Genomic DNA, 15,957 nt, shown 5'->3' with positions numbered 1-15,957 from the left:
TATTTCAGTGTTTAGTCTGCAAGGTGTGACACATTCTGCTTCCTTCTCAGATGACTTCCAGACGGCACAGCTGCTGGCGCTGATCTTGGAGCTGTTGACTTTCTGTGTTGAACATCACACGTATCACATAAAGAATTACATCATCAACAAGGACATCCTGCGCAGAGTGTTGGTCCTCATGTCTTCTGCACATTCTTTTCTGTCCTTGTGTGAGTTTCTTTCGACCTTTGTGTCAGTGTTGCCAACCTCTCCGATTTTACGATTTTTTTTTTTTTTTTTTTTGTTCTGACAAAACCTGAAGCACATTTTTACTGACAACCTAAAAATATGACAAACTCCTATTATAAACTAAGACCATCAATATTTAAAGGCGTTTAGCACCATTAAGAAAAAAATAATAAATGCACATATCTTTGCAGAAAAAAAAAATTAAATTTTTGTTATTTTTTACCCAACACAAGCTTACAATGCATTGCACCTGCGATCAGTGGATCACGAGTGCATTGTCGGGCTCCTGCAGACACTGCCTCTAGCCTTTTCAGTGTCGAAGAACTACGAGTGCACTAATCAAGGTGTGAGGTTCGGGTGCTAAGCAACATGTGCCAGGATTGTAGTGATGGTGTCAGTTTTAAAAGGGAAGTCCACGAGGTGGCATGCATCTTGTTGGACTTGACTTTTTTTTTAAAAAAAAATGAAGGTAGTTCCTTGCATATAGTAGTGTTTTCTTTAGTGGAATGCAGCTTTTAAAGGGGTTGTAAAGGTACATTTTTTCCCTAAATAGCTTCCTTTACCTTAGTGAAGTCCTCCTTCACTTATCTAATCCTTCGATTTTGCTTTTAAATGTCCTTTTTTCTTCTGAGAAATCCTCACTTCCTGTTCTTCTGTCTGTAACTCCACACAGTAATGCAAGGCTTTCTCCCTGGTGTGGAGTGTCGTGCTCGCCCCCCTCCCTTGGACTACAGGAGAGTCAGGACGCCCACTAACACACAGCTCCTTTCTCTATCTGCAACGTAGAGAGCGTCCTGACTCTCCCGTAGTCAAAGGGAGGGGCGAGCACGACACTCCACACCAGGGAGAAAGCCTTGCATTACTGTGTGGAGTTACAGACAGAAGAACAGGAAGTGAGGATTTCTCAGAAGAAATAAGGACATTTAAAAGCAAAATGGAAGGATGAGGTAAGTGAAGGAGGACGGCACTAAGGTAAAGGAAGCTATTTAGGAAAAAAAAATTGTGCCTTTACAACCCCTTTTAAATGTGGGTTTGTCGTTTTTGATATTGAAATGTTTCAAATTTACTCTACTCTAAAGTCTTCTTTCAAAACCAATTGTGTTGTACTTTTAAGAGATGTTTTGTGTGTGTGTGTGTGTGTGTGTTTTTTTTTTTTTTTTTTTTTTTTTTGCGTTATACTTGGGTGGATGCAGCATCGGTCCGATGCGGCATCTGTCCCATGACGCATTTAACACGAGAACCATGGAGGAGCTCAGGTGTGTTTGCAACTGCACGTGCAGAGCCCGCCAGGAAGTCGGCACTGCACAGCGCTAATCAGGCAGTGAGACATTTCCCGATCTCTGAATCTGCGGATCGTGAAAGTGTCTCACTGCTCGTGATGAGCGTTCCCGCAGTGCTGAATTCCTGGCGAGCTCTGTACGTGCGGTTGCGAACATGCCTGAGCTCTGCCTTACTAAGAACCGAGCGATCAAACACCGCTGATCGCTCAGTGCTCAATGCTCCCCCCTACACTCACTGAAGCGCTGTGCTGTGCATGGGCCTGGAGCAGCCCTCTCACTGAGAGAATGAGCTGGGGACGGTCCAGGCATGTGGGGGCGGTCACAACTCCATTGTCATGATCTTTCCTGAGCCTGGATCGGCTCTGTTAAGTCAGCAGACTTCAGCCCGCTGTCTGAAAATGGGTTACAGGAGTGCAGAACGAACTGTACTCCTGTGAGCCACAGGAGAAGTACAGCCAAACGAACTTTCTCCTTTAATAAAATTCGACACTTGTGACCCAGCCGTCCTAGTTCTGAAATGAAACCCGTTGGATTGTTTCGCCAACAGTGGAAGAGTTGATTGTTACTTTTTATGCTTTTTTCCTTATTCCCTTGCATAAAGGTAAAAACACCTTCTCTGCGCAGCAGTACACCCCCCCCCCCCCCCCCAAATACTTACCTGAGCCCCATCTCGATCCATCGATCTGCACGAGAGCCTTGGCTCTCCCAGGACTCTCCCTCCTCTTTAGCTGAGACAGCAATGGCTCCCGCTGCTGTCAGTCATAGCGAGTGAGCCAATGAGGAGAGAGAGAGAAGGCAGGTCCAAGCCATGGCACTGTGTGTGAATGGACATGTAGAGCCCAGTCTCCAGAACCAGCTTGCTTGGGTGCTCCCCACTGCAAGCTGCTTGCTCTGGGTGCTCTTGGCAGGAGGGAGGAGCCAAGAGCGTCGGCGAGGAAGCCAAGAAGTGGAGGATCGGGGGTGCTCTATGCATAACTATTACCCAGAGCAGGTAAATATGACATGTTTTGTTTATTTAAAAAAAAAAAAACGAAAGTATTTGATATCACTTTTAAGTTGTGATTACAAAGCACACGTTCACGCCATGCCTTCTGATGTTCCGACAGGTTCGCTGCGGTTTATGCGGAAGATTGTTGGTCTAAAGGATGAATTCTACAACCGATACATAGTGAAAAGTTTCCTGTTTGAACCTGTAGTGAAAACCTTTCTCAATAACGGAGCACGGTATAATCTCCTGAACTCCGCCATTATTGAGATCTTTGAATATGTTCGCGTGGTGAGTGTCGCATGTTTTCAGTTTTTATTTTTGAGTGATGTCGCTTCTGTCAGCACATGATCTCTGCAACACAGCTTGGTTGGCTTTTTAGAGGGGGTTTAAACCTTTTTTTTACCTTTATTGCATTCTTTGCATTAAGGTACAGTAATGTTTAATTATGTTTACCCACTTGACCTCCGGAAGATTAAACCCCCCCCTTTATAACCAGGCCATTTTTTGAAATACTGCACTGTTGCTTTTGCCTCGTTTCCACTGAGCGGATCGGTTCGGGTCGCTTAAATTTGGAACGGGTTAGAATGGTCCGGTCTATTCTGCAGAGCATTTCCACTGCAAATCGGACCATCCGGGACCATGCAAGGTTTAGAAAAAAAGCCTAGCACGTCCACCAATCAGTAAGATGTATTTGTAGGTTCGCCCTAATGGAACCGTTCCATTCTCTATGGCCCCACATCTGAAGCAGGACCCAGAATGGTCCGGTACGGTTCGCTTTTATGGCACACTTTCATGATGAAAACACCCAAAAAAGCGTACCGTACCGAACCGATCCGCTCAGTGGAAACTAGGCATTTAACTGACAATTGCGCGCTTTTATTTTTCCCAAAATGATCAAACCTATCCATAAAAAAACTTATAGCGAGACTGCAATTTTGCGGTGGACAATCCTGACGCGAACTGACACTTTTGAGACTTTCTGGGGACCAGTGACACTGATACTAATGATACTGGCTGGGAAGGGGTTAACATCAGTAGCGATCAAAGGTTTATCTGCCTAGCCCTGTGATGGCGAACATTGGCACCCCAGATGTTTTAGAACTACAATTCCCATGCTGCTCGTGCATCGAGCATCATGGGAATTGTATTTCCAAAACATCTGGGATACCAATGTTCATCATCACTGGCCTAGCCTGTGCTTTTCTAAACGGTGGGGAGGTGCTTTTACTAGGGGAAGACATGAATTCTAATCCCTGTTTTGCAGGAACACATGCTTCCTGTCAGAACGGTGATCTGCCTTGTTTACAAAAGCATACCGCCCAGAGGCGATTCAGTTCGCATGTGCCGCGCTATATAAGTTTTTCATTCATTCATTCATTCATTCATTCTGCCTCTCTGCTAGATCATCAGCGGGTGCCGGCGGACATCAAGTCTGCAGTACCTGCCGCTGGGCTCCAGCTGTGTGTCATCACAGCAGGAGCGAGCCACCTGAAGCACGCCCCCTACATGGAATTGTCGGATCATAGATATATATGTGGTCCGGCTCACAGGTGCCAGCCTGTAGCAGTAAAACTGCTATAGGGCGCACCTGAAGTAGTTAACTGAGGAAAAATGTCCTCTTTGTCAGCTCTGGTGAGCACCGTACATTTTAGATGTCTAATTTGGTCACTGTGGCAATGGTTACTAGGACAAATGGGATAAATCACTAGGGCTGCAAATAACGATTATTTTCATAATCGATTATGGTAATTTTGCAGCGATTTGCATTTTAAATTTTTTTTTTTTTTTGCTGTTGGGCAGATTAAAAACACAAATTGACACAAAAAAAACGCATTGCATGCTTTTCTGCAGCTTCTCCATTGAAGTAGATTGAACCAAAAAAAAAAAAATGGCACTGTTTTGCGTAAAAAAAAAAGTAATTGCCCTTTCAAAATATGCAACAGCTAAAAAAAAACATGGATGCGAATGTTTCCCATAGAAAACCATTTAAATGCACTGTATTGTGCTTCTGAAAAAAGCACCAAAAAACAGAGGTGACCCAGGCCTGAGATGTTTAGTAAAAAAAAAATGAAAATTGGTAGAAAAAGAGCAAATAATCGCTACTGTAAGGGGTTACGTTTTTTACTGTGGGACAGTGAAAGTAATATTTGCAGTAGCAATTTGCTCTTTTTGTACTATAAAGGGCTAATTTATTTATTTATTTTTAACCCCATTATGTTGCTGCCCGATCGATTATGAAAATGGTAATTTATTAATTTCATAATCGATTAGTTGTCGATTAATCGATTTGATGTTTCGGCCCTATAAATCACATAGGTCGGTGCCTCTCAACTTCTGTCCTCAGGACCCACTAACAGGATAGGTTTGCAACATTACTGAAATGCATCACAAGTGATAGCATCTGCTGCTCAGTGTTTGCAGTATTCTAGGTTACATCTCCCCAAGGTAATACTCAAAATCTGGCCTGTTAGTGGGTCCTGAAGACAGGAGTTGAGAACCACTGGCACCGGGCAACAATAACTGGACAGAGGTTCTAACCCTTCTCCATTTTTAAAAAGATACACTTTAACCGCTTCAATACAGGGCATTTTCACCCCCTTCCTGCCCAGGCCAGCTTTCAGCCCTGACACACTTTGAATGACCATTGCATGTTCATGCAATGCTGTACCCAAATATATTATTTATCATTTTCTTTTTACACAAATAGAGCTCTATATTGGTGGTATTTAATCACTGCTGGGGTTAAAAAAAAAAGGTTGTAAATAAAAAAAAAGCCTGAAAATAAAAAAAAGCCTGAAAAATAAAAAAAGCCTGGAAATTAAAAAAAAAAAAAGCCTGGTAATTTAAAAAAAAAAGTTTTCTTAGTTTCTGTCAGTAAATTTTGTAAATAAAATTGTTTTCTCCTACACTGATGAGGCTGCACCCATATGCCGCACTGATGAGGCTGCACCCATATGCCGCACTGATGGGCACTGAAAGGCGCCATTGACTGGCATACCTGATGGGCACTGCAGCGGCTCTACTGATAATTGGTGCCCTGTTTACTTGTACAGGTCTCCCCTGTGAGGGGATGCCACTGGTCGACTTGCCTCGCACTGACAGAGTATGAGGCGAGGAGAGACGATAAATAGCACTTCCATGTTTACATGTGATTGGACACAGCAGATCACATGGGTAAAGAGCCATGTCATCATCGGCTCTGTACCGATATCGGGGTCACGGCGTGACACTGGGCCAACGTCATATGACACCGTCCCAGAGCAAGAGGTCATTTTACTATATGATGGGCAGGAGGTGGTTAATTGATACAAAACATAATTTGATATTTATTTATTTTTTGCCCATTTGGCTTTACACATCCTGCTAATTTAACCCCATAAAATTGTAATGCCGGGATCTTTCTTCAGTGAATGATGAAAGTCTTCTTCTTTACAGGAGGATATTAAGTCGTTAACGGCGCATGTCATTGAAAATTACTGGAAAGCTTTGGAAGATGTTGATTATGTACAGACGTTTAAAGGACTCAAACTGAGATATGACCAGCAGCGAGAGAGACAGGACAACCCCAAGCTTGACAGGTTTGTCACCACCCAGCATCCATCCATCCATGTTAGGGATATCGTAAAATGTTTGTCTGTTTGACAGCTGTGTAGCACAATATTCTGTTTTCATGGCACCAAAGCCAAGGTTGACCCTGGCTTGGCAGATCCAGGAATCAGGCTGTGGAATCGGGGAAGTCCTCCCTTTCTGTCTTTTGAAAGATCCTCACAGAGGAGCATAGCCTATTGGCAAAAGAGGATTCCTGGCTATTTTGATGGTACTTGCTTACAGGAGGAGTCTCCCCCCCCCCCCCCCCCAATCAATATCCCGGAACGTTGGGTAGTTTCGCTGTGTGCTGCTTTGGATTTTGTTACTTTGAGGGTCATCCAATCCAGATTCAGTTGGACAACAACATGACAGTAGCGCACATCAACCAACAGAGAGAAACCAGAAGCCTCGCCAAGAGGTAGAATGGATCCCTGTCATGGGCAGAACCTCACATTTTAGCCTTGTCTGCTGTTTAAATCGCAGATGTAAAAAAATTGCCAGGCAGATTCCCTCAGCCAATGATGTCTGGACCCGGGGGAATTGTCCCTACATCGGGAGGTGTTTGTAAGTTAAATGTAAGTCCCACATGTGTTTAGCTGATGCTTGAGCCTTGCTGATCATTTTGTGTAATAATGCAACATCCTTCCATGTTACTATACACACAGAGCTGGTAAAGTGATACTAGAGTTTCGATAACAAAACAAACACTTCATACTTCCCTCCATTATGCAGTTCGTTTTGCACAGAGTGGGCCCCACCAAATCCTCTTCTGGGGTCCCACGGCGGCTCTCTCAGCTTCTCCCGGCATCAGATAACCCCCTCTGGGAAGCGCCCACATTTTTTTTTGTATAATGTGAAAGATTTTACTCCGCAAGAATCGTGATCTTTATTCTAAGCCCAAAAAAATCATGATTCTCGTTTTGGCCAGAATCACGCAGCTCTACTTTACTGCATATACACACTGATTTTACTTTTGTGGGTTTAGTAACACTTTAATAGTCTTGTGCACAGAGCAGTTTTTAACCTTGCAAACTTCCTACATGTTCACATGGGTACATCAACTCTGTGATGATATTGTCATTGATCCGTCTTTTGACCTTGTACTGTGGGAACGGGGAAAGGTGGGGGCGCAGAGCCCAAGGAAAAGAGGATTTAAAGTGGAGGTTCACCCTAAAAACAAGTATATACCATTCAATCCATCATACTGCCGACATGTACGGTATGCTGTTTTTTTTTTGTTTTGTTTTTTGACAGTTAGTTACCGGCTCTCTTCACACTGTGACAGCGCATAAAGAAAGGAGCACTGATAACCCGGCAAGCTTGATTACACGTGATCAGCTGTGATTGGACACATCTAATCACATGGTAAATGGCCACTGTGGTTGGGCCTTTACCCCTAAGGACACTGCAATCTTAGAGCGCGCCGGATCAATAGAAGGTCTCCCAGAACTGGACGGCTGCACTGTAGCTGTCATTCGGCTATAGCGTGGTCAAGAAGTGGTTAATCTCTATATAACGATCCAGAAAACCTAGAAAGAAAGGTGACCTTCCGGAGTTTCTGGGCTGGATCTGCCCGTGAAATACTGGCAGAGCCGAAAAATGGACTACTGTAAGGCCCTACATTTAGGGTAAATCATGGTAGCCTTCGGAGTCCCATAGGCATAAAGTTTAAATGGTTTGAGGTCCCTCTGGAGTCGTTGTTCTCTCCGCCCGCCCCCCCCCCAAGAAGCGCCGTCACCAATAGGAATAGGTGTGAGCTCGGTGGACCCCTTTATGTTGAGAAAGCCCTCTCCAAGGGTGACAACGCTGTTTCTTTGTAAATACAATACAGGGAGTGTGCTTTTTCCACTTTATCACAGTAGGTGTGTTACTGGCAGGATCACTAAAAATGAGAACAAAATGCAGCCACATCAGCTAAGGTTTGGTTGTAAACTTTTTTTAATGTTTTATTTGCATACATTTATCAGACTAGACTATTTTTGTGATTATTCAAAGAGGAACTGCAGTCTGCTCACATAATTTGTAATAAAAACATCTGCACATTCTGAAGCTTCCCTCCAACCACTTTGCATATTATTTTATATATAATGTGATTCTGTACTTGCCAAATTTGCTGCAGAAATCTCCTTCCACTGAGTCTGGCTGCAGCCATTTTAACTGCCGTCTGTTCACTTCCTGGACTTGCACAGACGCACCTACAGCTCTGCAGCTCTTTGGCTCTTTTATGACTCCCCCCCCCCCCCCCCCCCCTAGTTCCTGGCAAACTCTCACAAGATTCAATAGATGGAAAGATAAAAAAAAATGACTGAAGTTCTGCTTTAAATTCTGTTGGCGTTCTAACTTGATGTTCATATAAATTCAAGACGTGGTGCCATTTCTACTCTTTAGGGTGTGGCACGTTTGGCCTTGTCTGATAGCTTCATCCACTTTCTCCACCCACAGCATGCGCTCTATCCTCAGGAATCATCGGTACCGGCGCGATGCACGCTCCATAGAAGATGAGGAAGAAATGTGGTTCAACACGGATGACGAAGACCTGGAGGATGGAGATCCGATCGTGCTTCCTTCTGACAAAATAAAGAACAGCGAAGATCTAATGGATCCTATCAGCAAGTTCATGGAAAGAAAGAAGTGTGAGTGTTATCTGATTATGGTGTGAGGACCTCGTCTGTGTATTTTTAGTTATGTGGAGGAAGGTATTAAAGCTGATCTCCAGGATGATCATATATTGTCTACATGCGTTCACCATGTGTATTCTTCTTGAATCTCGTGAGCTTTGTGTATTCCCTCCAGATCTGTGCAGTAATCCAGTGTGGGACTTCCTGTAATAAAGACCGCTCACTGCTGCTCTCTCTCCTTGTGCAGGATGACTGGTCTTGTCTCTGCCCCCTCCTTTGCAATTTTTTTATTGCAGTCTGGGCCCCAGTTGGGTAGGCTCACCCAAACAGTGTTAAGTTGGGTCACCATTGACATGAAAGACGGAAAGTGGGTGGGAAATCACTCCCAAGGGAGAGTGTGTGTGTTTTTTACGTTCCATTATATCCCTGGGACAGCAGGTGTAGCCAAATCCTCCCTTGAAGCGGAGTTCCTTTCTCCGTTGTCCAGGGACTCCTGTCATTCTCTTTGCTAGTGCAATCTAATGGTTGGTGGGGACAGGACCCCGAGCAGCACTTGATGTCTATACTCTGTAATAATGGACTGTTATTGGCACCGATTGTGTGGTTTTGACTTATGTTTCTACCATTATGGAATGAAGTCATATTTTAATGTTAAGAGATACTGTCAGGTACACTTGATGGTTGTTGTGACATCCTTTTGTATGTAATGTATCTTTTTTTTGCAATAAAAGATTTTGATTAAAAAAAAAAAAGGAAATTGGGGTTGTTAAGCAATGGTGGTTAGTACATGAACCCTGTTATGTTCTATTAAAACATGGATCCCAATATGTTCTGATTTCCAGTGAAGGAGAGTGAAGAGAAGGAGGTTCTTCTGAAGACCAGCCTCACTGGCCGACAGAGTCCAAGTTTTAAACTTTCCTTTTCTGGAGGGACAAAGACAACCCTCACCAGCCAATCAACAGCAAGCAGTTTACCGGGATCCCCCACCTCGCCTGGATCTCCCGGCTCACCCGATTCTCCAGGGTCCGTTTCCAAAAGCACACCTCAGACGGCAGCTATTACTACAAAGGTAAATATGACTGTAGCATGGCATGTCACTTATGTTTTCTCCCTGTGTAAACACACAAAGCACTTTTTTTTATTTTATTTTTTTGATGGGGAGCAAATGCTGCAGCTTCAAACAGTATTCACAGGTATAGAGTAATTCAAAATCCATGATTTCTTGTATTTCTTTATTTTTCAGCAGCTCCAAAAAGATTAGCTGCTGACTTTTAATAAACAGACACTCGCCTGTCCCACGGCCCAGCGATGTGGCTGCATGGAGCCTCGTTCCTCTCCCCCTCCTCTCCGCAGTGCCTCCATTGAAGCTGGGCACCTGGCCGTGACAGCTTGCATCTTTACGGCCGGCCGCGCGCTGCACTCTCCCAATGGACAGACAATCTTCTGGGACCTGTGACGTGTCCCAGAAGATTGCAGAGAGAGAGGAGCCACCTAGGGGCAGAGGAGGAGTCTTCTAGGCGGCCTGTAGTCAGGAAGTGGGACAGGAAGTCTCAGTCAAAACTATGCACCCATAGTGGGTGGAACTCTGCTTTAATATCCTGAAGTAGTCCATGGAGAATTCCAGAAGTTCTTATAAAGTTAGGCTGCCCAAAGATTATTATTTAATTTTTTTTGATCAGCCAATGGATTCTTCCTTCCACACAAGCGTGGTGGATAGAGGAATCCTTCCTGCTGAGATATATTCTGGCTGTGAGACAATCTATCAGAATACACTGATCAGTGGCTGCAGCTGGCTAATCAAGAAATGCTTTCCAACAAGCCTGTTAGACAAAAGTTGATCAACAATGTGATTAAGCCAATGTCTTAATGACATTGGCTGTATGTTTGGGGTGGTGGTTCTGCTGCAGAATACATTTGTGGGTATGCCATGATGAAGTATCTGCCTGTATTTCTTAGCATTGCGGACACCATTTATCCTGACCAAATCTCCCACTCCATATGCAGAAATGAAGCCCCAAATTTGCAATAAACCTTCACCATGCTTCACAGTCGCCTACAGACACATTATTGTACCACTCTGATTGATTGATTTAATAGATTTATAATGCGCCAAATACTGACCCGTCAGGGCAGTGTCTAAGCGCAGAAGACATAACTGTAAATGGATAAATCAAGTCAGGGAGGGAAAGAAATAGAAGGAAAAGAAAAAAGGAGAGCAAAAAAAATAAAAAACCGATCACCAGGGAACAAAAGGGAGAACTAACATGACTCTGCCTGCTTTTCCTGAAAAAAACAAGTTTTTAGCCTTTTACGAAAGGACATAATAGAGGGGAGAGACCGAATGGAAACAGGGAGACTATTCCATAGAGCCGCTGCCCTCACAGAAAAGCGTCTGCCCCCAAAGGTAAGCAAATGGGCAAGTGACAAGACCAGCTGTTAGTGATCTAAGTGCTCGTGCAGGAGCATATCCCGTTATCAAGGAATTCAGATATTGCGGGCCTGTCCCATGATAAGCGCGATAGGCAAGACAAAGAGCCTTAAACTCAACGCGATCTACCACTCTCCAGCCCTTCACCAATAAACAACTGCTTCCTGCTACAGCCAAATATTTCACATTGTGACTCCTCAGTCCAAAGCACCTGCTGCCATTTTTGTGCGCCGCCAGGTCCTAATTGTTCCTGCAAAGTGGAGTCATATTTCGAATGATTTTTCTTTCAAAAAATATTATCTAAGAATTTTCGTTCCATTTTCGCACTATTAGTGAGCTGCAGCAACAGCTGATTTTCGTGCGGCCATTGAATTTTAATAATCGTACATGTTGGAAATTGTTTAGAAAAACAAACTATTTTCTAATCAATGATGGGAGAATCGTGCGAGAAATGTAATCGAAAAAGAAATGCGCATGTGCAAGAAAAGAAGATTCCCCGACACGAAAATTATTTTTTGTAGCAATATTAGGTGGAATTGAACGTTTGGTTTGCCGAATTTCGAAATCAATGGTGCCATCGGATCACAAAACCCACAAATTTTCTGATTTTCATCAGAAAATTATTTTGAAATTCGACCATGTATGGCCAGCCTTAGCCTTGTTTCCACGTCCTATGCATGAAAAAAATAGGGGTCGACCGATATGGGTTTTTCTCTGGCCGATGCCGATATTTAGAAATTGCAGCGGCCGATGGTCGATATATGATGCCAATTTTTTATTTATTTTTTCTTTTGGCCGATATGTTAGACCAATTTTTTTTTTTTTCCCCCTTCATCTCATAAAATCTAACAGTTGGACCCCTTTCACACTGGGGTGTTTTTTCAGGCGCTTTTGGGCTAAAAATAGCACCTGTAAAGTGCCTGAAAAACTGCTACCCTGCAGTCTGTGTGAACGCCCGAGTGCTTTCACACTGAGGCGGTGCGCTGGCAGGACGTTAAAAAAAAAAAAAAATAAGTCCTGCAAGCAGCATCTTTGGAGAGGTAAAAAATAGGGGGGAACTAATGCGCAAACCACACTATATATAGAGAATAGCTAAAAATTCTAATAAGAACTACCATCCACCCTAACAATACTAAACCAGTAAAATTAAACGGAATGATGGTAGAAATCCCCTAGCAGGGGCCACAACTGAATAATGTTCGCACACTAATAGTATATGAGGAATGGGGGGTTGTTGGGGCGCTTGCTAATAATAAAGTGATAAATAATCAATAATCTAACAAATATTAATAATTAATGAAATCTAAGTGCATAAATAAAGTGCATATATGTGAAATAAGGTGCTTAATTAATAAAGTGTTAATCTTGAGGAATAAACAATGAAGAATAATAATAATAAAATCTTCATGCAGCCAATTCCAAAGTAGTGATCCCCAATATTGAATTCAATTTCATGCAAAAAACAGATAAGTCCATAACAGTTCATAAAAGTTCACAAAGTGCAAAGTGACACAAATATTTTTCTTCCACCGCAAAAGTGACAGGTGTTTAGGTGCTCCACTCGTTCTCACAAGCCTCTCACCTCAAAAGGCTTGTAAATAAAGCCTCCAAAAATTAGCAGCAGCAGACAATCAGGGATAACACTCCAGCACTTACAGGGCTGATGATGGTCTCAGATCTCAGTGGTATAATCGGACTCCCAGCAGTGGAGACAAAACAAAGAGGGGCTCCATAGTGCAGTAATGGTTAAAAAACGTTTAATCCATTATTACAAACACTTACATTACAGTTGAAAGATAACGGCATTGAAAACGAATCCACCGCTCTCGGCCGCGAGCGGGGATGATGGCTGGTCACGCCACTTAATCATAGGGTTAAGCATTAAGATTGCAAAAAAATAAGCCTCTTCACTTTGAATGTTTTATTATCTGTTGATGGACTGGCGTGTCTGTACTCTCTTCCTCAGGTATTCAAATTGCCATTCATACATCCCACAATTGCCCACTAAGAGTTTGTACCAAACATTTGCCAATTTAAATTTATTTTTTAACATTTTTAATGCCAAATATCTTATTTCCTATTTTTATTATTTTCAGGGAGGCCTAGTAGGACTGGTAGATTATCCAGACGACGATGAGGAGGAGGATGATGACGAAGAGGAAAAGGAAGAGACTCTACCGATCTCTAAAAAAGCAAGGCTTGGCTCTTAATACCAGCGTTTCTTTGGACAACTCCCCTTGAAATAACTGATCTCCCGCAAAGAACCGAGAATCCACCACAGCCAGAAGCAGCACTGTGGGATGGGTCCGACACAAACAACACGTAGACTTCTGCTCATCAAGTGCCAATTCCCCCGGAGCGCCAGGAGAGGGAAGACGACCGTTGGAAAGAGACGACTTAGCCTTGTACTCTCCCGTGTAGACCACACATTGCCCTTTTCTCAGGGAAGGAAAAACAAACAAAAAAACGTAAAATAAAAAAAAGCCAACAGGGCAGGGGTTTATTGTTAAACTCTTGATTGGCTGGTCAGTTGCTCCAAAGTTGATGGAGAGAGGTTCCGAAAAACACGCCGTTCCGTAAAGTCTGCAGCTATACAACGGATGCCAGCACTTCAGATTGGGTGGAATGTTTCTGCCTGTATAGGATTCCCACATCCTGAACATTTCTCATTGCCACAACAGGTTTTTAAACCCTCAGTGGGGTGAGCCGATTACAAAATTTTTGTTTTTTCCTTTTTTTTTTTTTTTTCTAATTTTATTTTTCTTTTACATCTGAGTCCCCCCCCCCCCTCCCCTCTCCCTCCCCCATTGCCCTGGAAACTGCAGCTTTCATTTGGAGGTGTAGGGGAAACATCTCCAACCTTCTTGATTAAAAATTTGAGTGGAATTCTAGATGTGTTCACTTTGTGTCCTGTTTTTGAATCATTTTTATATTCTTATTTCTCCACCCTGGGCTTCTGCCGACTTGTTCAATCTCTATTTGGGACCATTAAATTTTTTTCATTGTATATGATTCTGTTGTGATGGTTACGTGCTTTACAGATATCGCAGCCGGAAAACACCTCATTAAGGAAATGTTCTTTTTGTGTTGCTTATTTAATGTGTGCCTATACTGAAAAACGGTGGAATTTTAAATAACGCTCAACCAAAGCAAAAAATTGCACAGGATTGATTTACTAAAACTGAATGGAAATCAATCGGCTTCCATTTTTTTTTTTTTTTCAAAGCTTAAAGTGATGGTAAAGTCTCTTTTTTTTTTTTTTCTTTAAAAAATGACAAACATGTCATACTTGCCTGCTCTGTGCAGTCATTTTGCACAGAGCAGCCCCCATCCTCTTCTTTTCGGGTCCCTTGCCGGCACTCCTGGCCCCTCCCTCCTGTCGAGTGCTCCCACAGCAAGCAGCTTGCTATGGGGGCACCCGAGCCTAATGGTGCTGCTGCTGTGTCTCAGGGAGGGAGAGTCCCAGATAGCCGAGGCACTAATGCAGATCGCAGTTTTTTCATCTTAATGCATTAACCACTTGCCGCCCGCCATAATTTTACGGCTATCTGCCGTAACCCCTGTATCCTCTTATTCAGCGGGCGGGCGGCTTTCATATAAGTGGTCTCAGCGACAGTGTTGCTGCGCGATCACTTTCATCTGGGGCTGTAAAAAACCTTGAGCCTAGGTTCAAACTAGTGCGGTCTCAGACATTGCATGTGATCGCACCCGTACCACAGAAGCTGATCACATGCAATGTCTCAGCAATGTGAGTTCAGCCATACGGACATACCGTTCAGGCCCACCGGTCAGTTTCTTAGGCAAAATGGAATGCCAAGGTGGGAATGGAGTCTTATGGGAAAACTCATACAAATCTATAGGGCTGGATTTGTTTGGCCAGAGATAGGGTTGTCTCCTGTAGCTTTTAGGCTGGGTTCACACTACAGAACGCAGCGACTCACAGCAGGAGTCCGGTGCGTCTCCGCTCACCGTATCGGGTCCAATTTCAGTCTGAATTCAGACCTGAAACAAACTAAAAGACGCACAGGAGCCGCTGCAGATATGTGTGAACCGGCTCCGTAGAGAGCCGATCGCAATCTCCTGCTATGTGAATTTGATGTGGAGAAACCACCGCATCCAATTCGCAGAAGTGTGAACCCAGCCTTCAACTTCCAGTGTGAAGAAGCTTCCACTCTACAAAGTGTGAACAAAATGTTGTCCTTCCACAACAATGTACAGGCATACCCCACTTTTAAGTACATAATGGGACCAGAGCATGTATGTAAAACGGAAATGTACTTAACCACTTAAGGACCAGACCAATATGCTGCTAAATGACCCAAGGGGTTTTTACAATTCGGCAGTGCGTCGCTTTAACAGACAATTGCGCGGTCGTGCGACGTGGCTCCCAAACAAAATTGGCGTCCTTTTTTCCCCACAAATAGCTTTATTTTGGTGGTATTTGATCACCTCTGCGGTTTTTATTTTTTGCGCTATAAACAAAAATAGAGCGACAATTTTGAAAAAAAAGCAATATTTTTTACTTTTTGCTATAATAAATATCCCCCAAAAACATATATAACATTTTTTTTTTCCTCAGTTTAGGCCGATACGTATTCTTCTACCTATTTTATGGCGGACACTTCGGACAATTTTGACACATTTTTGGGACCATTGTCATTTTCACAGCAAAAAATGCATTTAAATTGCATTGTTTATTGTGAAAATGACAGTTGCAGTTTGGGAGTTAACCACAGGGGGCGCTGTAGGAGTTAGGGTTCACCTAGTGTGTGTTTACAACTGTAGGGGGGTGTGGCTGTAGGTCTGACGTCATCGATCGAGTCTCCC

The 15,957-nt window shown here is 43.3% G+C and overlaps 1 protein-coding gene across 1 annotated transcript in view; it reads left to right on the top strand.

The window, feature by feature from the left end:
* The window catches only part of PPP4R3A (protein phosphatase 4 regulatory subunit 3A), a 44,327-nt gene extending 30,190 nt beyond the window's left edge, over nt 1–14,137 (top strand). The window contains 6 exon segments of the mRNA XM_040333161.1: nt 51–209; nt 2,615–2,784; nt 5,932–6,074; nt 8,527–8,717; nt 9,545–9,771; nt 13,227–14,137. Coding sequence (XP_040189095.1) covers nt 51–209; nt 2,615–2,784; nt 5,932–6,074; nt 8,527–8,717; nt 9,545–9,771; nt 13,227–13,340 — 1,004 coding nt within the window. The 3' untranslated portion in view covers nt 13,341–14,137.
* The last annotated feature ends 1,820 nt before the right edge of the window (nt 14,138–15,957 follow it).

Source organism: Rana temporaria, chromosome 13 (genome assembly GCF_905171775.1).
Source record: "Rana temporaria chromosome 13, aRanTem1.1, whole genome shotgun sequence".
Taxonomy (NCBI): Eukaryota; Metazoa; Chordata; class Amphibia; order Anura; family Ranidae; genus Rana; species Rana temporaria.
This window is presented reverse-complemented; position numbering and strand designations above follow the sequence as displayed.